Here is a 22,836-nt window from a genome sequence, read left to right as displayed (position 1 = left end):
AATATGCCTCAGAAAACTTGTCCCAAAGTTTTTCCTCTTAAAATGTCCCCTTTTCCTCTTACCGTTGGGTTAACTCTGAGCCCTTGTTCATAGTCGAACCACAAATCACTCTGATCCTTCCAGTTTTAGAAGTAAAAATGGTAGGAACTCTTGTGGCATTTGTCCTGATGTGAACCATTACTCATATTTACCGGAGTTTGGGGCCTTTGCAGCTGGAATGCCCTTCACTGCATACTGAGAATTGATGAAGAACAGAGAGTGGCCAGCTGGGCTGCTGGTTCAAATCCCAGCTCTATCATTTACCTGCTGTGTGACCTTGGGCAAGTTACTTAACCTTTGTCTGGCTAGTTACTTAGCTATAAAATAGGGTTTAGAACACCCACATGGTTGAAACAGGGTTGTAAGGTATAAATCTATCCAGTGCTTAGAATATCATCTGCCATTATAGGAAATACAATATAAATACACTGGTGGTAATGTTTCAGCACTCAGGGTGAATCAGACTAAGACTCTGCCAGATTCTCAGATACATACTTTTGAGAACATGATTTCTCCCATAAAACTTAGCACAAGTGTTGTAAAAGTAACTACTGAATTAGAATGTAACTATTTTGTCTGAAACCCATGTCTTAGCACCTAGTAGCTGTGTAACAGGACAACTCTTCAACCTTAAGCCTTAGTTCCCTCAGTTCTAACATGTGGCTAGTAACGATACTTACTCCCTAACTCCCCACTTTTAAACTGTCACTTTCTTTGACCTTTCTCTTCTGTGGGACATTTTCCACTAAAAATCCAAAGCTTTTTTCACTTCGTTTACAGGAAGAACAGGAAACAAAAGGAGGTGCTTTGAGATGTGGGTGCAGTTGGCTAGGCTCAAACTCAGGTGAAGACATTTCCTCCCTCACACCAGCCTTCTGGTCCAGGCAGTTCAAGTCCTAACTCACAAATGTTGCAAACTGCTTCCTATCCTGAACCTACAGGGTCAGTCACTTTTAGTTGGAAATCTTAAAAGATAATGTAAACATCAGTTCTTGCATGTTTCTTCTTGGTGCTGAGCTGTTACTTCTTTATAAGTGGAACTACTATCTTGTTACTTATGTAATGCTTGTATGCTGGGAAATTCAGTTTATTTCCTTCTATCCTTCGTGACCATGTGGTATAATCATCTTAAATGGAGCATCTGAGAAAAGCTGTAATTCTTAATCAGTGATAACTACAAGTGAATTATTTTGGAGATCTAAGGAATGGTAAACCTCCTAACCTATATTTTTTTCCTACGAATTCAAGAGCTTTTGTTTTGAAAGAGGGATATATATATCCCTATGTCCTTTGACTGTGTTAATACCTATTGTCTGTGGCCTGAGACTTTTGAGAATGAATGGAATGTAGGGTACCAAGATGGATTTTGTTTTTTCTGTAATATCCTATAATGAGTTTATCATTTCTGCACCAATGAAAATGTTTTAGGCCCTTTGTTTTGATTTGCCCTGGTAGCCTATCCGGTTAAACCAACTCTGACTTCTTTAGATTTTGGTATATACTAGAGCAAATTAATAGTGATACATAATAGGAAAAAAAAATTTTTTTTTAATATTTATTGATGTTTTGAGAGAGAGCATTTTGTGCACAAGAAGGGGAGGGGCCAAGGGAGAGAATCCCAAGCAGTTTCACACTGCTGGCACAGTGCTCCGTGTGGGGCTTAATCTCGTGAACTGTGAGATCATGACCTGAAGCAAAATCAAGAATTGGATGCTCAACTGACTGAGCCACCCAGGCGCCCCTAGTCAGGATGACTATTCATTGCCTTTAACTCTTCTTGTTCAAAGAATAAACCATATTCTTAAGTCATTCATTCAGCTGCCACCTCTGTGTGTCTGGTTGTTACTGTGAACCTTCCTAAATTTGCCTCTTAGGCCATCTGCAGCAGTCTATTAAATGCAGATGTGTCCCTGCAAAGGGGGCTAGTCCAGTGGATATGAGCCGTCTGTAAAGTTAATGGACCTTTATTCCTACATGAATGACACTGATAGGATATGTTCTCATCTGTAGGCTCAGGGAAGAATTTATGGAAAGATTAAAGAAGAAAACTTTGTTAGTCCTAAAGAAGAGGTGAAACTTGAAGCTCATATCAGAGTGCCATCCTTTGCTGCTGGCAGAGTTATTGGAAAAGGAGGCAAAACGGCAAGTACTTCAGCAAAACCTGTGCAGTGGTATGAAAGGGAAAGCGTTGAAAGGTACTTAGGAGTTCCAAGTCCCTGAATTTTGGCTAATTTATAAAAACCAGGATCATCTGGGCCAAGGTTTGGAGAAGACTGCCTTTTGTCCTTCCTGAGTATTGGTGTCTGCTACTAGTGAAAGTAACGCCTCTTCAGAAGGCTCTGTGTCAGAGGGCTGTCTAACGGAGAAGGGGCAGTTGGCAGTTGTTGGCTGATGGAACTTCAGCTGTTTATTTTTGCACACTTGCTGAAAAGAAAAATTTTTAAAACATCATGTACCTTTACCTACTAAAAGCAAATGGTTTCCAGTTTCTCTTTAACACCTGTAACTTCTAAGTTGTTTTCAAAGCTGTTTACAATTTTAAAGTAATTGGGAGTATACACTTTGGATTCTGGTTCTGCTATTCACTTGTTGAACTGGTCAATTTCCTTGGCTAAGTCTTCGTTTAATCATCTTGAAGTGGGCAAAAAACTGATAACCTGATCGATTAGAAGACATTTGTAAAGCCACAGTTTAGTGTTTGGCACATAGTAAGTGCTCAGCAAATGGTTGGGTTTTTTTTTTTTTTTTTTTACAACCTTGATTTAATAAGATCTGTATTTATCTTTTCCAGGTGAATGAACTCCAGAATTTGTCAAGTGCAGAAGTAGTTGTCCCTCGTGACCAGACACCTGATGAGAATGACCAAGTGGTTGTCAAAATAACTGGTCACTTCTATGCTTGCCAGGCAAGTGGGCTCTCATGTGATAAGCAAGCTCTTCTGCTTCTTTCACAAATGGAAGTAGTTCTCCCCCAGATGTGCCCTCACCCCATAGAACTATTAAAGGTTGTTAGGTGCTTCACATGCTAATCCCTTTTTAGCAGGTGATTTCAGAGACTCTACTAGCAAATTAAACTAGTACGTATCTTTCATCTTTAAATCTGAAGTTGTTGAAATGGAAGAGTAAAAAATAAGTTGTAGTAACTTTTGATCAGGTAGAAATTTCAAAGCTCTCTCCTTTTGCAGGTTGCCCAGAGAAAAATTCAGGAAATTTTGACTCAGGTAAAGCAGCACCAACAGCAGAAAGCTCTGCAAAGTGGACCACCTCAGTCAAGACGGAAATAAAGGCTCAGGAAACAGCCCACCACAGAGGCAGATGCCAAACCAAAGACAGATTGCTTAACCAACAGACGGGCGCTGAACCCCTAATATCCAGAATTACATGCACAAGTTTTTACCTAGCCAGTTGTTTCTGAGGACCAGGCAACTTTTGAACTCCTGTCTCTGTGAGAATGTATACTTTATGCTCTCTGAAATGTACGACACCCAGCTTTAAAATAAGAAAATGAAAAAAAAAAAAAAGTAATGGGGGAGGGAGGGAAAGAGAGGAGCTCCTCTGCACTTCCCTTTTGTTGTATTCTCAGTGTAACAAATATTCTAATTTTTCTTAATATACCCCCCAGATGCCAGAAATTGGCTTAATAATGCATTCACTAAATTCATAAAATATAGATTGCTCCCAAATCCAGTTGTTAAAATTGGATCAGAATAGAATTACAGGAACTTAAGTGTTAAGCTATTAGCATAGAAAAGCCATTCTCAGCTGTACTTGTACCTAACACTAACACGAATAACCTAAGGGAAGTGCTGAATGGTGTTGGCAGGGGTATTAAATGTGCATTTTTACTCAACTACCTCAGGTATTCAGTAATGCAATGAAAGCAAAATTGTTTTTGTTTTTGGAGAATTTTATATACTTTATAAAGATAAAAGCCCAACAGTTTTTTAAAAAACTTAAAATTCAATTAGCTGACAGGAAAATAACTGAGAAAAATTTTACTTCTGACTGGTGACAGTAAAGCTGGAAAATTAATTTCAGGTTTTTTGAGGCTTTTGACACCATTAGTTGGAAAATCCAGTAAACGTTCAGTGATATGGAGCAGTGCCTATAGTTGGAGAGCAGCAATACAGTTTAAGTTTTCATTTATGGTAGGGAACGTTCTTGATGGTACTAACAGAGCAAAGTGGTTGCAGGAGGTTTTGGAACGGCTAGTTTAAAGGGCTTCAGAAGACTTCGGGTTTTTGTTTGGCTATGTGGCTAAAATGCTTTGTGCTTTAGACTATCACTGCCTAAAGGAAGCGTGTCAGTGAAGAGGTGCAGCCCGTGGACTGTGAACTGACTGGCAGAAAGCAAGCTTCAGCTGGTCTTCCGGGGTGCTTAGTTTGCCACCACACTTCAGACCAGTTGGTCTATGCTTGGAGCAGACCCCAAAAGAATTGCTTTGTGAAGACCAATGAATGGGGCATGCAGATGGTGTGACAGTGTTAAAAGACACTGTACGTGCTCCATCTCCGTGGGCTGGGCACTGTTAGGAGCCTCACTAAGCTACTTGGAAGATTTTTAAACAATGATAAATCAAGAAAAATGTAAGGCCACCTAAAATAGAACGTATCATACAGCAGGATCTCTGTGTTCTCTGCAACCAATTATTTGGAAATAAGTCAAAAAGTGGAGAATACTAGAAAAACAGTTTTTTGGAATATAATTTAAGTGACTGTGATAACACATTTGACCTTTGATGTTTGATACTAAACTCGCGTGCCCATTCCTTAGCTGGATGGCAAAGCCCGGTATGTACAGTTATGTGGGTGTGGGTGGTCTCCAAGGCCACGCTGCTCTCAGAATTGTGTTGCTTTTGTTCATAAAATGATCAGTCGTTACATTACACTGATCTGAAGAGCAGACATAATAACCCTTTAGAAAATATGGCCTCATTTCTATTTCAAGATGAATTTCTACAGACTAGGTAAGTTTTTCTGAAGGTCACTGTTAACAATTAGACATTTTGAAAATGACTTGAAATGTTTTCCTAAATGTTTCCAGAAAACCAGTTTATTTTGTAGTTTTAGCCAAAAAGTGCCCTTTGTCACACAATTCATCTAGCATTCATAATTTTTTCATATAATGAATTGCAAAAATAAAATCAGACTGGCTTTCTTTTCTCATGAGATGTGGTTAGGCCAGAGCTCTTCCTCAGTGTTTGATTTTTCCCATATTTGTTGTTGTTTTATATATATGTGTGTGTATATATATATATATACATACACACATATATATACACACACAGATAGGTGCTGCATTTATATCTGCTGGTTTAAAATTTTGTCATATTTCACTTCTAGCCTTTTAGTGTGGCAAATCATGTTTTACTTTTAATTAAGCAATGGTAATGGAGTATCTAATTCTGTAATTGAGTTTTGTACTCACCGCACATGGATCATTCCTCATCTGTAATGTGCCCCAAATGCAGCTTCATTTTCCAGATACCTTGATGCAGAATAAAGTTTTTCATTATTAGGTGCAGCTTGGTGTATGGCATCTTTTATTTCTGGGTTTTCAAATAAACACGAACGTTCAAATTTGATCAAACTGTAAACAGATTTTTAGTAATATTACATCAGTCTCAAGCAAGCACCAATATTATCAAGTGGTAAATTGTTTTCTCTATTCCATAGTACTTACGGTGGATCTTGGTAAAATTGGTACACATGAACTAAGAACTGTCGGTTTTAAGTAACAAAGCGAATAGGATGGTTATAGGTTTTCTGCTTTATTAAAACAAACCTGGCTATTCCATTCTATAGAACAAGATATACACTTAAGCAAACTTAAACTGTGAACAGAGAACACAGGGGCCAGTGTTAGCTCCCAGAAATCCTGCTGGGGTCTCAGGAATAAAAATAGATTAAAATTTTAATTTGAACATACGGATTCTTGGTGTGAGAATTAGCTCACTTACCTCTAATTTCCACATTCATTTAGCATGAGTGCCCATAGCTAAGACTTGTTTTGAAAACAACCTGAGCAAGGAGGTGGGGTTTCATTCAGAGTTACATTTTTAAGTGACTCAATCCAAATCTGGTAATGACTAAAGCAGTTCCTATCACTGTATTCTCATTTGAACTCCACTGGAGTCAGGGATGAAGTGTCCTCTTGTATTCCCAGAATGAAGTCTTCAGGTAATGGCTCAGGTGCTATCTGAGCTAACTGGTCATCGTAAGAACGTAGGGTCCATAGTTTCTCTAGTTCATAGGTCTCTCTGGTTTCTGGAAGCATCAAATGAATCACCATGCTGCCTATTAACCAAGGACAGATTAAGAGTTAAAATGAAGAAGGAGTTCATTTGCTCTTATTCTTGTGCTCTCACCCACCTCTGTGATAGGACAGTGGTTGTCAAAATATGGGCCCCACATTAACATTACCTGAGAACTTGCTAGAAATGCAAATTCTGGATGCCAGCTCAATAAAAATACCATAGAAATGATGCTGTGCTTTTCTCTGCATCATACAAGAGGTACATGATAGCAACATGTAACATCACTGGTGATGTTAACTTCACCCTAGTGACTAAAGGTGGGCTAGTGGAGGACAATTCGCCATGGGTATCACATTTCTGCACATCCTGTGAGCTATACATTGACTGTCTTTTGTTCTAGACTATCTTTTCAAGGATGACTGTGTAGTGAATAGTGTCAGAGATTACCATCTCCCTCTAGAACAGAGAACAGGCTTACTTACAGCAGTGGATCTCAAAGACCTTTCTGATTTTCACAGTTGGGGTCGGAGAGAAGGGAGACTGATAAACATCCTACGATGCACAGGATAGATCTCCCTACTCCCACCTGGAATTAGCTGTTCCAAAATGTTAAGAAGGACAAAGCTGAGAAACCTGGCTTAATGGCCTTGGCAGAAAAAGTGCCTTCTACCACCGCAAATGCGGGTCTGCCTCCTGCCCATCATAGAAGATGTAGCTACCCTAATCTCAGGGTTCCTCTCTTAGAACTTTGTTCACAGATGTCATGGGGCCCTATGCTGCTCTCTCTAGAAACAGGCTCAGGGAACCGGGCACACACGAAAAAATGCTGCTGCTGACTGTTACTGTGATGAGTAATAAAATCATCCATCCTTCATCTCTAATCCAAGAATAGCCTGGAGTTTCATGACCCATGAAACTGGGCCACTAACTTGTTAAGAATAAGATAGAATCTCAAGACCCTTCACTATTCTTGACTGTTTTTCCCTTTGTAACTAAGTATCTTAGGAGGAAATACTTTGAAACTATATATATGTTAATACCCAGATTTGTTAGATCTTTTTTTTTTTAATTTTTATTTTTTTTTTATTTCTAGGAGAGAGAGAGAGACAGCGTGAGCAGGGGAGGGTCAGAGAGAGAGGGAGTCACAGACTGAAACAGGCTCCAGGCTCTGAGCTGGCAGTCAGCACACAGCCCGACGCGGGGCTCGAACCCACGAACCGCGAGATCATGACCCAAGCGAAAGTCGGATGCTTAACCGACTAAGCCACCCGGGCACCCCTTGTTAGATCTTTTCAAAGTTCCAGTCCTCTGGGGGCACCTGGGTGGCTTAGTCGGTTAAGCATCCGACTTTCGCTTGGGTCATGATCTCGCGGTTCGTGGGTTCGAGCCCCGCGTCGGGCTGTGTGCTGACTGCCAGCTCAGAGCCTGGAGCCTGTTTCAGTCTGTGACTCCCTCTCTCTCTGACCCTCCCCTGCTCACGCTGTCTCTCTCTCTCTCTCTCTCTCTCTCCTACAAATAAAGAAAACATTAAAAAAAAAATCTTTAAAAAAAAAAAAAAAGTTCCAGTCCTCTGTTCCTGGAATGCCCTTTAACTTCACCTCATCGGAGTCCTAGGCCAAGATACGTACCCCCCAAGCCTTCTACCACCACTAAGCCATTTCTTCCCTTTCTACCGTGTTACCTACTCTGTTCACCATCTTTCTGACCTGCATGACTAGTTATATGCAATCACACTACGTGAGAATTTCACATGTGAATAAGACCACCTGGCTTATAATTAAAGTTTACTAAAAACAAATTTCAAAATTTTCACATGAAAAAAGCACTTTGATATCTTTTTGCCAAGTGAAAAGAGTTCCAGATTAGGACAAAACCAAATATTTATCTACAGAATATGTCAAAATAACTTACCAAAGTCCACACACAGCCAGTCATCAGCATTCTTCCCTTCAATCTTAACGTGAGGCTCGCTCTTACATTTCAGGTATTTGTACTGGGGAAAAAAAAAAAAAAAGACAGGTTATATATTAAAGAGGGAGGATGGAGCAAGTCTTGGTTCTCACTGTTCTCACGGAAGATGGTCTATTGGCATAATTTTCTTGAATTTGAGAACTAACTCATTCCTCTTAAGTGTACCCCATAAGAAATAACTTGGGGAAACTTTCTCCCCTTAAATCCTACCTACCTCTTATACCTCTGAATCCTCCTGCCCAAACCCTTCTGAAAGGGCCATCAGATTCATCCAAGGTGATGCCTCATCTCTGAGGCAGAGAGGCCCAAGCTCACTCAACATCTGGTCCTCACCTGTATCAACCACCTTCATGACCATGTTAATTGGGTTTTACCATCCCGTGTCTCTCTTCCAACTAGGTCTTATGACTGGTCTAAAACAACAGAATACTAATATCACATAAAATATACTTAAGTCAAAAAATATTACGAGACAAGGATAGTATATGATGATAAAGGGTGAAATAACCCAGAAAATGTAACAATTACAAACATACACCAAAAATCAGAAGTCCTGGGGCGCCTGGGTGGCTCAGTTGGTTAAGTGTCCAACTTCAGCTCAGGTCACGATCTCATGGTTCGTGGGCTCGAGCCCCTCGTCAGGCTCTGTGCTGACAGCTAGCTCAGAGCCTGGAGCCGGTCTTTGGATTCTGTGTCTCCCTCTCTCTCTGGCCCTCCCCTGCTCTCTCTCTCTCTCTCTCAGAAATAAAACATTAAAAAAAAATCAGAATTCCTAAACAGCAAACAAACATGGAAAAAACTGAAGGGAGAAACAGATGACAACACAATAATACAGACGTAATACTCCATTTTCAACAGTATATTAAAAGAACAGAAAAGATCATTAAAGAAATAGATGACTTAACACTAGAAACTATTTGGACCTAACATTAAACACCATTCCATCCAACAGCAGAATACACATTTTTCTAAAGTGCACGTGTAATGTAACATTCTCCAGGTCAGATCTTGTGTCAGGCCGCCAAACAAGTCTCGATAAATTAAGGAGACTGAAATCACAAAGTATATTTTCTGATCACAATGAAATGAAACTAGAGATCAACAGAAGGAAAACTAGAAAAGCCACAAAAAAAAAAAGAAAGAAAGAAATCACAAGGGAAATCAGAAAAGCTCTTGAGACAAATGAGATTGAAAACACATCAAAACTGGGGCACTTGGGTGGCTCAGTCAGTTAAGCATTCAACTTTGGCTTAGGTCATGATCTCACAGTTTGTGGGTTTGAGCCCCACATCAGGCTCTGTGATGACAGCTCAGAGCCTGGAGCCTGTTTCAGATTCTGTATCTCCCTCTCTCTCTTACCCTCCCCTGCTCACTCTGTCTCTCTCTCTCAGAAATAAATAAAAAACATTAAAAATTTTAAATTTTCTTAAAAAAAAAATAATAAAAACACATCAAAACTTAATGGGATGTGGTGAACGCAGTGTTAAGAGGGAAATTTATAGCTAAATCCTTTCATGAAAAAAAAAGTTCCCAAATCCCAAACCTAAATTTACACCTTAAAGAACTAGGAAATGAAGAACAAATTAAACTTGAAGCTAGCAGACAGAAGGAAACAATGGTAAGAGAAAACTAAAATTGACAAAACTTCATGAAACCAACATTTGGGCCTTAAAAAAGACAAAATTAACAAATCTTTAGCTAGACAAAGAACAGAAGACCCAAATAACTAAAATCAGAAACAAGCAAGGGGACATTCCTAAGAAGTAAAAGGGATTTTGAGTACTATGAACAAGTATATACTAGCAAATTAGATAATCTAGACAAAATGGAAAAATTCTTAAAAACACAGAACTAAGACTGACTGAGATTGAATCAGTAAGTGAAAACCTCCAAACATATCTCAATTTTTTTAAAAAGGGGAGGTGGGGGGAACAAAGAGGGAAAAAAATCTCCCAACAAAGAAAAGCCCTGGACCAGACTGTTTCACTGGTGAATTCTACCAAATATGTAAACAAAAGCTAATACACATTCTTCTCAAACTCTTCCAAAATACTGAAGTGGGAATACTTCTTAACTACCATTACCTTGAAACCAAGGCTAAAGACACTACAAACTATGAGACCATTATCCTTGATGAATACTGATGCAAAAATCCTCAATGAAATATTAGCAAGTCAAATTTCAACAGCATATTGAAGAATTATACACCATGACTGAGTGAGCCTTATTCCTGGAATGTAAGGATGGTTCCACATGAAAATCAATCAATATAATAGACTACATTAACAAAATGAAAAAAGACACAGGATCATCTCAAAATTATGCAGAAAAGCATTTGACAAAATTCAACACCAAAACAAAGAAACTACCTCAAGATAATAAGGGCCATGTATGAAAAGCTCAAGCTATTATCCTACTCAATGGTGAAAGACTGAAAGTTTGTCCCCTAAGATGCGGAATGTGCTAAGAATGCCCACTTTGGCCACTTCTATTCAAGGCAGTTCTGGCCAGATAAATTGGATCAAGGAAGGTGGGGGTGGGGAGGTACCAAATTGGAAAGGAAATAATAAAACTGTCACAGGGTACGGACAACATGACTTAAATGTATAAAACCCAATGGTTCCACACACACAAAAAAAAACACCCTGTTAGAATAAATGAATTCAGCAAAGTTGTAGTATACAAAACTAACATGTCAAAATCAGCTGTGTTTCTATACACTAATGAACAACGTGAAAAGGAAATTAAAAAAACAATTCCATTTACAATAAAATCAAAAAGAATACAATACTTAGAAATGAACTTAACCATGGAGACAGAAGACTTATACCCTGAAAAATACAAGATACTGCTGAAGAAATTAAAGACACCAACAAATAGACTGGTGTCTGTATTCATGGACTGGAAAATTTAAATATCGTTAAGATATCAGTACTACCCAAATCTATCTACAGATTCGATGCAATCCCTATCAAAATCCCAATGACTTTTTTTTTGAGGGGGGAGGGTGGGAGAAGTAGAAAATTCCATCCTAAAATTTATATGTAATCTAAAAGGACCCCAAAGAGCAAAAAACAATCTTGAAAAGGAAGAACACAGTTGGAGCGCTCAACGTACTGATTTCAAAACTAACTACAAAGCTACCGTAATCAAAACAGTGAGCAAGACAGACTTATGGAATGAAAGAAAGAGCCCATACAGTCAAATGATTTTCAACAAGGGTGCCAAGTCCATTCAATGTGAAAAGAGCAGTCTTTTCAACAAATGGTGCTGGGAAAACTAGATATCTATATGCAAGAGAACAAAGTTGGACCCTTATTTTACACCATCTACAAAAACTAACTCAAAATGGATCTAAGATTTAAATATATGACCTATATTTAACGCTTAAATATAGGAAAGACTTCATAAACAGTGGAAAGGCTTCATGACATATGACACTGAGTGTGGTAATTATTTCTTGGATAGGACACCAAAGGCACAGGCACAAAAACAGATTAACTGCATCTTATCAAAATTAAAAACTTGTGTGCATCAAAGGACACTATCGACAGTAACAAGACAACCTACAGAATGAGAGAAAATATTTGCACATATTTATTTGGAGATTAATATACAGAATATATATAGAACTACAACTCACAACAAAAACAACAAAAACCTAACCTGATTAAAACAAAGGCAAAAGACTTGATTAGGCATTTTCCCAAAAATATACAGATGGCCCATAACATATGAGAGGATCTCAACATCACTAACTGTTGAGGAAGGGCACAGCAAAATCACAGTGAGCTGCCACTTCTCACCCATTACTTTTACTACGATCAACAACCCAGAAAATAAGAAGTATTGGCAAAGATATGGAGAAAATGGAACCCTTATGCACTGTTGGTGGGAGTGTAAAGTGGTGCGGCCACGACGGAAAAGATCACGGTGGTTCCTCAAAAAATTAAAAGCAGAATAACCATGATCCAGTTATTCTACTTCTGATATTAAAAGCAGAGACATGAACAGACATTTCTATACTCCTGTTTATAGTAGCATTATTCAGTCTCCAAAAGGTGGAAGCAACCCAAATGAAACTCGATGGATGAATAGATAAAATGTGATATACACACGATAAGATAAAAAGCCTTAAATAGAAGAAATTCTGAGACATGTCACAAGATGAACCCTGAAAACATGCTAAGTGAAATAAGCCAGTCCTAAAAGGACAAATAGGGTATGATTCCACTCACGTGAGGGACTTAGAGTAGCTGACTTCATGGAGACAGAAAGCAGAATGGTGGCTGCCAGGGTAGGGAGAGAGTGGGAAATCACGGTTTCATGAGTACAAAACTTCCGTTCTGCCAGATGAAAAACATTCTGGAGATGGATGGTGGTAATACACAATGAGGTGAATGTAACTAATGCCACTTCATACTTAAAAGATGGTTAAAACGTAAAACCTCTCATTCTTTTTTTTTTTTTTAATTTTTTTTAATGTTTTATTTATTTCTGAGAAAGAGACAAGCAGCATGAGCAGGGGAGGGTCAGAGAGAGAGACACAGAATCAGAAGCAAGCTCCAGGCTCTGAGCTAGCTGTCAGCACAGAGCCCGACGCAGGGCTTGAACCCACGAACCGTGAGATCATGACCTGAGCCGAAGTCGGACACTTAACCGACTGAGCCACCCAGGCGCCCCAAACCTCTCATTCTTCTTATATTTCTATGTCCAGTGGTCACTTCTACGTCTTCATCTTACTCGGTCCCACTATTACATGTGACAGAGACCCTGGGACTGTCTTATAACTCTTCTCCATGCCATCTTGGTTCTCTTTCCATCTCTCCAACTACTCCTCCACTGGAATCTTCCTCTGCTTTGCCATAGTGCACCAGGGTTCGGTTTCCAGTCCCCCGTCTTGTCCCCCGTCTCTAGACCATCCTAGCTATTGTTCTGGTCTTAACTGTCTTTTCTATGACTGATTGCCAACAAGGTCAGAGAGGTTATGTTCTCCTTGTAGAGAGTTATCAGAACTGGCTAAAGGCCTCCAAGTATATTTTCTTCCGCATTTCTGATTCCTATTCAGTCCAGTTAGAAAATGAACTGCCTGGGGCACCTGGGTGATTCAGTCAGTTAAGCATCCAACTCTTGATTTTGGCTCAGGTCATGATCTCACGGTTTTGTGAGTTCGGGCCCTGTGTCGGGCTCTGCACACTGGTTGCGCAGAGCCTGCTTGGGATACTCTCTCTCTCTGTCTCTCTGCCCCTCCCCTACTGTGCTCTCTCTGAATCAATCAATAATAAGTGCATTCCCCTTCCTCAACTAGGCCTGTGAGTTTGTTGGGTAAAGACTAGATCTTTTTATCTTCCCAGTACCCAGCACAATACTTGCAAACGCTGGACACATTCAAACATTTGCATTAAACTATAGGCCGGCATGGTCCAACAGAGCTTTTCTACAGTTACCGAAACATTTTATAGTTGTGCTGTACGATGTGGTAGCCATTAGGCACAAGTGGCCACTGCACACCTGATATATGGCTAATACAACTGATGAACTGAATTTTTAATTGTAAATTCTAATTAGCCACACGTGGCTTGTGGCTAGCACAATGGACAGTGCTGCTCTAGAAATCCCCCTTGGGTTATACTGTCTTCTAGCCTGCCTCAAAGTATTTATTTTTATTTCCATTTTTATGTACTTCTTTATATTTTTTTATTCATTCATCATTTATTTATGACGAGACGAGAATTAGAAATATCCTGACCCATCTGTCCCCATTAACGTTCACTATCAACAAACATAAAACGCACACGGACATTCTGAGAATTGGGGCTTCTTACATAAACCTCACACAGCTTTACTTTTTAAAGTGTTGCTCCTCAACATAATGCACTCTTCCGCGAAGTTAATGATTCCAAAGAGGAAAGAAAGCATCCTACCATTTTCACAATGTAGTAGGCCATGGCATGTAAGTGTCGGGTGGAAGTTCCACTACCAATCACAAAGTAATCCGTGTATTTCAGTTCTGGAGGAACCTTGATGACGCAAATGTCTCTTGCATTTTCTTGCCTCAGAAGTGAAACCAGCATATCGATGTCAAACTTGGGACCAGTGTGATCTGAAATGCACAAAGATTAGCTCGTGTCAGGTGGCCAAGGAGAAGACACCGTATGCACAGAGATGCAGCCGCTAACAATGAAACCGCTCCTCCATGGGGGTGTTTAGATCTAAAGTGTTTTGAATAACAGCAGGCCCAGACCCCCTGGAAATTAAACCTGTTGTTTCACAAAGCACTGCTCAACTTCACGGGAAGAGTCCTCAGGTGACACAGGGCCATCATACATCCTTTGCCGTTGCCATTTGCAATAAAACCATACATCTGCAACAAATGATTTTCTGTTCACTAATACTTGAGGAAATGAGCAGTACACCTCAAACACACACAGAGCTACAATTGTAGCTCTTAGGTAGTACCCGGACCACAACCTTCACTTGAGAGATGAAGAAAATTAGCCCTCATAGAATTAATGCACCAGCCCCAAGCCAACCAATGAGAGCTAAAACTTTAACGGTGATTTTCATTTTGAATCCTCAAGTTCTTCTTATAAGGACATTTGGGTTATGTAGCAACTGTTATCTGTGCAGACTTAACTTTTTTTCTGTAGAGATGTGCATATTCTGTTCTTTACCTCGGAGTATTAGAACTTGTAAATTTATAGCTTTCTCTTACATTCTAAAACTGATTCCCAGGAATCCAGTGTCTAAGTCCACTAAGACCTCTCCCTCTCACACCCTAACTTTTCACAGATGTGCTCGACTTACAACCACTCAAATCCCTAAAATCTTGCAATAGAGGGCTTCAATTGGCCGCGTCTCCTATTAGCGATTCTTAGGCACCTCTTAGACCCAGTCCCTAGCTCTTCCTCAAAATCCTCACGCCCTAACATTTTCGCCAAATCCAATTCTCGGGAACCCTAGGAAGACTGTGAAGGGAGCTGAGGACGGTGAGGTTGTGATGCCACGGGTACAGTGCGGCCATTCTGACGCCTGGGGTTTCGGAGACGTCAGTTCGTCTCCCGGCGTGTTAAACACAAAGTTGGCGCCAACATCTGTGAAATCCCTTCCAGCTCTAGAGCTGTAGGAGTTTTGTGACTCCAAGAGAAATGCATAAACGGAGGAACCCAAAGCCTCCTCGCTGGGACCCGGCTCCCGGCTGCCCGGAGGGGCAGCCGCCGCCCTCCTCCAAGCCCGTACCTGCTGTGCCTGACTCCGGGTGCCCCTCACCGGCTGCCCCCTGAGCCCGCTCCTCCAGGCCGGGTCGGCCGTGCAGGCCGCGAGCGTGGTCGGGAGAGAGACAGGCCCGGCCAAGCGCCGGTCCCGCCTTAAGCCACCCCGCGGCCAGCAGCCCAAGCGGGGGCCCCGCGCCCTCCGGGGGCCCAGCTCCTTGGGAAAGGGCCCTGCACCGTAGCAGCGACCCGAGTCGCCGCGCCACACGACTGCCAGGGCCCATGGCTGTCCCCGAACGGCGATTCACGGGGCGGGTCTTAATGGAGCCCGAGCAGGTTCTTCGGCTTTGGATTGGCCAGGCCAATGCGCCAAGGCCTGGAAAATTGACGTAAGGAGAGTGGGCGGGGCCAGGACCCAAAGGCGGGGTCCGTGGGCGGAGTCTGGATCCCAATTGGGACGCGTGTGACCCGGAAGGATTTGTTTGGAATGAGGGGTTGTAGGAATCTAAGGACTAGTACTTGACTGCCCACTCCTGCCTTGCCCTGAGACATAGTGCGTTGTACTACGTTGTCCTCTGCTTTTTTTTTTTTAATCTATCTTCCTTCACTGCAATGTAAACAGCATGAAGGTAGAAAGTTTTATTTTGTTTTGTTTTGTTTTGTTTTGAACTCTTGTCTCCACAAAACCTAGAATAGCTGGTACTGAATGTTCAGAAGTAACCACTGTTGATTATGATGAAGGACAGAAGCAGAAAAATGTTTACATTTAGCCCAAAAGACTGACTATAGCCTGTATAGTTGTGATAAGAGTGAAATGTATACTGGTTGCTACATTCTGGTTGCTACACCCTACATAAACGGTCTCATGACTGCCTGTACCTCTCATCCATGGTTAACCTGGCTGACTAATAGGAGCAGAGAAATCTTAATGAAAGTAGTTCTATGAGTAGAAGTTCAAAGAAGACATTTATGATGTACTACTCCCTGTACATCCCCTTCTCCACCTCCAGTACTAAGCATATAACCATCAGCTTCATACAGCAAAAGTGAAGCTCTTTCTGCCCAAATCCTGCCCTCATGCTTCTAAATAGAGTTAGTAAGTTGCACTGTAAAACGGTTCAAGGATCCTTTCTTGATCATCGTGCTAATGATGCTGCAAAAATTATGCTGGAATTAGGACATAAATACCTATTACCAAGAAAAGTATCAAGATTCCCTAGCAAATTTGAAATCCCATGAGGAAAATCTGTTATTCTGGGCTCAGGTGGGATGGGAAGCAGAGATGTAAAGGACCGTTTGGAAAACGTTCTTAGCAGTTCAGCCCTTCCTCTACACTCCCTGTATGGTGTTGTTTAGGCCAACGGCCTGCATCGTGGTGCCCACCTCTGTGAGAACAAGGAATGCAGTATTAAAAGAACAGTGTTAAACCATAGGGTTTAAGAGCTGAAAGAGACCCAGGGAGGAAAAACCATTTACCCCTGGCCAACCTGAAGCTAGAAGCCATTTCTGAAATCCAGCCCTGGTAATTTTTGAAAGCAAAAGACCAGTAGAAACAGGCAAATATCCCAAATGCCTGGAAGAGTGCCAAGCATACAGTAGGTACTTCAAATTCTTGACACGTTATTTAATTTCTTTTACAGACAACAAAACAAAGCAGAACTCCAAGCACTAATTTTGGAGAAATTATAAATTACAAAAACTAATATAAGTACCTGTGTGCACCATCCCAGATATTTACAATTGCTTCAATTTACTTTTGAAAATAGGAAGAATGAAGTATTACAGATAAAAGCTAAAAGTCTCATCCTCTTCACTTCCATTTCTCCATAGGCTTGGGTTTGGTGTTTCTCCTAGCTTTTTCCATCAATTCCATGTTACTACCCTTTTCTCTGAACAACCCTGATTTACTATCTGTATTTGCCATCTCATTTAATGGATCATCATCTCCTCAAAAATATCCTAAACTCTGGGTTGCATTCACTCCATGATCTCCTTGCAATAACTAATACATTGTCAAATACTGCTTATGCTACCTCCGAAGGTTTTTTCTTTCTTTATTATTGTTAAAAAAAAATTTTAATGTTTATTTTTGAGAGAGAGAGCAAGCAGAGAGGGGCAGAGAGAGAGGGAGACACAGAATCTGAAGCAGGCTCCAGGTTCTGAACTGTCAGCACAAAGCCCAACACAGGGCTCAAACCCATGAACTGAGAGATCACGACCTGAGCCGAAGTCAGATGGTTAACTGACTGAGCCACCCAGACGCCCCACTGTTATTTATTTTTGAGAGGGAGTGGGAGGGAGAGAGGGAGAGAGAATCCCAAGCATGCTCCATGTTCTCAGTGCAGAGCCTGAAGTGGGGCCCAAACCCATGAATCATGAGACCAGGACCTGAGGCAAAACCAAGGTCAGACTCTTAATTGGCTGAGCCACCCAGGCACCACTCAAAGGTGTTTTTTTTTTTTTTTTTGCTTTGTTTTTTAAATTCAACTTCTGGTCTTTATTCTCACTCCCTCAGTCTGAGCCGCCATTCACTCTTACCTATTTACCAAGACAGACTCCTTCCTGGCTCTCCCGTCACCAATCCATCTCTACTTTTTCCATCCTTCGTGCTGCCATGCTGTCTACTAGAATTATTTTAGCCTCATCTGCTTCTTGCTGTTTTCCAAACACACCTTCAGTGCTGAGCTTTGCACATGCTATTCCATTGTTTAGCGTGCCCTTCTTCCACCTTTTCACGTGATGAACTCTGACTCACTCTGCCAGACATACTTCAGATATGAAGGTATCTCCCCACTCTCTCAGATGGTCCATCGTGTGAGAAGACACCGACAGTGCTCTGGGATGCCCTGAAACCACAGGGTCAGTGCTCCATCTTATTGCAGGCCTCAAAGCCCCCTTTAGGCTGGATTCCCTGTCCTTACAGCATGAAGAGCATGCCAGACAAACCAACACAAAACATCTGAGAAAGCATGCAACACACACCTGTGCTCCAATGGGAGCTTGGGGGAAAGGAAGGTAGTGCCTTACCCCTACCTCTGCAAAAGACTGAGTCCTTAGTGCTCCTCTTCTCTTTAAAAGAATTTGCTCCCCCTTCCGATTAGGAGGTTTACAAACAGGAGGACAAAACAATTTTTATTTTTTATTTTTTTAATGTTTTATTTATTTCTGAGAGAGAGAGAGAGAGTGTGTGTGTGAGCAGGGGAGGGGCAGAGAGAGAAGGAGACACAGTTCCGAAGCAGGCTCCAGGCTCTGAGCTAGCTGTCAGCACAGAGCCCAACGGGGGGCTCGAACCCATGAACTGTGAGATCACGACCTGAGCCAAAGTTGGACGCTTAACCGACTGAGCCACCCAGGTGCCCCCAAACGATTTTTAAATAGAAATACATAAACGTAGAGTAACTATAACTAATGGGATTTGTAAGAGAGAGAACTTTAATCCTAGCCCTTCTCTCTGCATGGTCACCTGAGGGCAGAATTAGTACAAAGAGAGTGGGAATCTGGGGGAAAGGATGAAACTTAAATGAGGCAGGAATATTCACCCACAACTGTTCAGTGATGGAATAAACTGCCCTATGAAGTCAGGAAGGACAGCTGAGTCTGGAAAGTAGTGGTCTCAACTTTTTAAATTTTAATAAGCTTTTGTTTTAAAATTTGTGGCTCTTTGAACATATGCATGACAAAAAGCTGCTATGAGCTAAGCAACACTTTTAATTAAAATTATATTGAATTGCAATTAGCATCTACATCCATTTGCTGTGGAAAACATGTTTATTTTGTCCAAAGACAATGTTTGATCCATATATGGATTTGAGGATCCTTTGCAACCAACAGGAGGCTCATGGTTTACACATATATAAGAAATTAATGCACAGAATCAGCCAAGGTTGGACCTGATAAACTTCTCAGTCTCCAAACTATATGAATTCAATCAATACCTTTTTTGTTTTCCCGAGTATTCTTCACACCCAATGTGGAGCCCGATGCGGGGGCTTGAGCTCACAACCCTGAGATCAAGACCTGAGCTGAGATCAAGAGTCGGTTATTTAGCCAACTGAGCCACCCAGATGCCCCTCAGTCATCTGAGTGACTGAATCTCTGTGACTGCAGCTTCCCACTGTCCTAACTTCCCGTGAAGCCTCAGGAAACAAGTTTGGGAGCCTTTTGACTGAGGCCAACAGGAGGCTCCTAAATTAACACCCCAAGGATGTTATTAGGGCCTATAATCTTAGGAAGTCCTTTTAGTCATGGACCCTGGTTAATTTATAATTCCCAGATCCCTCAGTAAGCTGCTTTAACCCTCCGTTCTCAGCACCTCAAAGGTAGAGATTATCAAGCCGTCATTCCCCCTCTGATTCTGCCTTTTAGAAGCAAGCACAGAATGAAAACAAAATCAAAGCCTAACAGCAGATGGCCCTGTTCTCAAGCAGGGGCATTTTGTATTCCTGTGGACCCCACTAATGGGTAACATTCCCCCACCCCCAAGTCTACCTCAGGTAGGAAGGAAAATCTGTGAAAAAAAAAACTTGTGTTAACTAACATTAACGACACAGTGTTGACAAATATTGTCTCTGAAATCATAGATTATGAGAAACTGTTTGGAATTTTCTTTCTTTCTTTTTTTAAGTATTTATTTATCTTTGAGAGCATGTGAGCAGGGGAGGAGTAGAGAGAGAGGGAGACAGAGGATCCAAAGGGGGCTCCACAATGACAGCACAGAGCCCAACTGGGGGCTCGAACTCACAAAACATGAGATCATGATCTGAGCTGATCATGACCTCACTCTTGCCTGAGGCGTCAGAGGCACATGGGTCATTTCACAATGAGAAGCAGTTTTGATAACTCTCCCCTCACCCCCAGTACAACACTTCAGATAAAAGGGTTTTCAGACACAACTCTCCACATTTATCTCAACTTTATGTTTCTAGGGAGCAAGCCCCTTGAGTCTCCGTCTCAGCTCTACTGGTAATCAGACTGTGACATCCCTAATGGAACCTAAAACTACATTACTAACAGAACATGGTTTTTCCCCGGACCCCATGAATCTTCTGAGTAATTGAACTGCAGCTCCATGGACTTTCTCTGGTGGCATTAAATAATGATTCAGAAGCTCTGTGGCCCTTTTGACCCAAAAGGTATATCAGAGCTTCACTCCTCGTCAACAATACCTTGTGCTGTTTTCTTTTCGTCAAAATCCGATTTCTGCCCGGCCTCTGATTTCTTCTGTTCAGATTTGTTGACAATCCAGTAAGGATTCTGTTTGCTTTTCCTTGTAATAATCCCAGTTTTATGAATTTCCTCTATTTCATAATTTTTACAAGACTTCAGTAATTCTCAAGAGCACATGAGTGTAGCTTCTGATGCTAAAGTCCAGACGGCGGGTTCAGAGCAAACAAACTTCCTCCTCAGCAGACCTGGTTAGGTCTCTGCTTTGGGTTGTTTCCAGGCTGGTGCCAAGTCACTGCCATAGGATGCTGCCCAAAGGCAGTGAGGAGACACCTTACTGAGTAGTCAAGTTTGAACTTGGGATCTCATCCTTACAACTGCACAGTTTTAGACCACCCCTAAGGAAAGCGAGTGACAATAGGCATTCATGCCCACAACTGGAATACATCCATTCTCCTGCCTCTCTGGGCGCTTCACAAATCCATGCTGAATAGAAATTCTGAAAAATGTATATATGTATATATACAACTATTACGAACACTGTGGGCTGGTCCATTCAAGCCACTTAAAATACGGAAAAAAATTTCTTTTTTTCAGTTTATTTATTTTGAGGGTGGAGGAGTAGAGAGAGAGGGAGAAAGAGAGAATCCCAAGCAGGCTCCATGATGTCAATGAGGAGTGCCACTCGATGCTTGATCTCACCAACCGTGAGATCCTGACCTGAGTCAAAATCAAGAGTCAGATGCATAACCGACTGAGTTACCCAGGCGCCCCCAGAGAGGCTTTCTTAGCTCCCTGGGGGGAGGTCTCAGGCCAAGACTAGCCATGATATGAGTGGCTTCTGGGGACACCACATTTTCTCCAAGCTCTTTCAGCCATTTCCTGCTGCGGATGCAAGAAGCAAGGTGATAACATCAAAGGTATAATTACTTAGGGACCAATAACATTTACAGCATTTGATAGTTTTGTTATAAAGGCGTGCCTCATCTTATTGTATTTCCCTTTATTGCACTTCTCAGGAAATGTTTTTTTTTTGTTTTATTTATTTATTTATTTACTAATTGAAGGTTTGTGGTAACCCTGACTTGAGCAAGTCCATCAGCATCACTTTCCCAATACCATTTGCTCATTTCACGTCTCTGTGTCACATTTTGGTATTCTTGAAATATTTCAAACTGTCCCATTATTATTGTATTTGTTATGGTGATTTGTGATCAGTAATCTTCGATGCTACTATTGTGTTGTTTTTAGGTGCCACGAACTGCCTCCATCCAAGATGGCAAACTTAATAAACGTTGTGTGTGTTCTGACTGCTCCACTGACAGGCTACGCCTCTCTCTCATCTCTCTCCCAATCCTTGGGCCTCCCTATTCCCTGAGATACAACGATATTGAAATTAAGCCAATTCATAGCCCTACAACGGCCTCTAAGTGTTCAAGTGAAACCAAGAGTTACACGTCTTTCACTGTAAACCCAAAGCTAGAGGGGCACGTGGGTGGTTCAGTCGATTGGCCGTGTGACTTTGGCTCAGGTCATGGTCTCGCAGTTCATGAGAGCCTGTATTGGGCTCTGTGCTGACGGCTCAGAGCCTGGAGGCTGCTTTGGATTATGTGTCTCCTTCTCTCTCTGCCTCTCCCCTGCTCATGCTCTGTCTCTCTCTCTCAGAAATAAACATTAAACATTTAAAAAAATAAACCCAAAGCTAGAAATGATTAAGCTTAGTGAGGAAGGTATGTCAAAAGCTGAGACTGGCTGAAAGCTAGGTCTCTTGTGCCAGTTAGTCAGTTGTCAACGCAACAGAAAAGTTCCTAGAAGAAATTAAAAGTGCTTTTCCAGTGAACAGGGGAATGATAAGAAAGCAAAATAGCCTTACTGCTGATGTGGAGAAAGTTGCAGTAGTTTAGATAGAAGATCAAACCAGCCACAACATTCCCTTCAGCCAAAGCCTAATCCAGAGCAAGGCCCTAACTCTCCTCAGTTCTGTGAAGCCTGAGAGAGGCAAGGAAGCTGCACAAAAACATTTTAAGCAAGCACAGGTTGGTTCATGAGGTTGAAGGAAAGAACCTGTCTCCGTAACATAAAAGTGCAAGGAGAGGCAGCAAGTGCTGATGTAGAAACTGCAGCAAGTTACCCAGAAGATGTGGCTGAGATAATTGATGACAGTGGCTACCCTAAACAACAGATATTCAATCTATAC

The 22,836-nt window shown here is 41.4% G+C and overlaps 2 protein-coding genes across 2 annotated transcripts in view; one reads left to right on the top strand and one right to left on the bottom strand.

The window, feature by feature from the left end:
* Window positions 1–5,561, top strand: part of IGF2BP3 (insulin like growth factor 2 mRNA binding protein 3) — a gene marked incomplete at its 5' end in the record, with an annotated part of 46,089 nt that extends 40,528 nt beyond the window's left edge. Inside the window, 3 exons of the mRNA XM_039222511.1 lie at window positions 2,050–2,181; window positions 2,831–2,944; window positions 3,224–5,561. Of these exons, the coding sequence (XP_039078442.1) occupies window positions 2,050–2,181; window positions 2,831–2,944; window positions 3,224–3,322 (345 nt within the window). The remainder of the gene's footprint in view (window positions 1–2,049; window positions 2,182–2,830; window positions 2,945–3,223) is intronic.
* A 225-nt stretch (window positions 5,562–5,786) lies between these two features.
* On the bottom strand, window positions 5,787–15,814 carry MALSU1 (mitochondrial assembly of ribosomal large subunit 1). Its single transcript, XM_039222512.1, has 4 exons — window positions 15,505–15,814; window positions 14,190–14,368; window positions 8,206–8,287; window positions 5,787–6,334 (listed from the first exon to the last, which is right to left on the bottom strand). The coding sequence occupies exons 1-4, from the start codon at window positions 15,758–15,760 to the stop codon at window positions 6,153–6,155; spliced, it is 699 nt and encodes a 232-aa protein (XP_039078443.1). The 5' UTR covers window positions 15,761–15,814; the 3' UTR covers window positions 5,787–6,152.
* Window positions 15,815–22,836: the final 7,022 nt, after the last annotated feature.

The sequence above is a fragment of the Hyaena hyaena genome, unplaced genomic scaffold (assembly GCF_003009895.1).
Source record: "Hyaena hyaena isolate Hyena2069 unplaced genomic scaffold, ASM300989v1 scaffold_1148, whole genome shotgun sequence".
NCBI classification, from domain to species: domain Eukaryota; kingdom Metazoa; phylum Chordata; class Mammalia; order Carnivora; family Hyaenidae; genus Hyaena; species Hyaena hyaena.
This window is presented reverse-complemented; position numbering and strand designations above follow the sequence as displayed.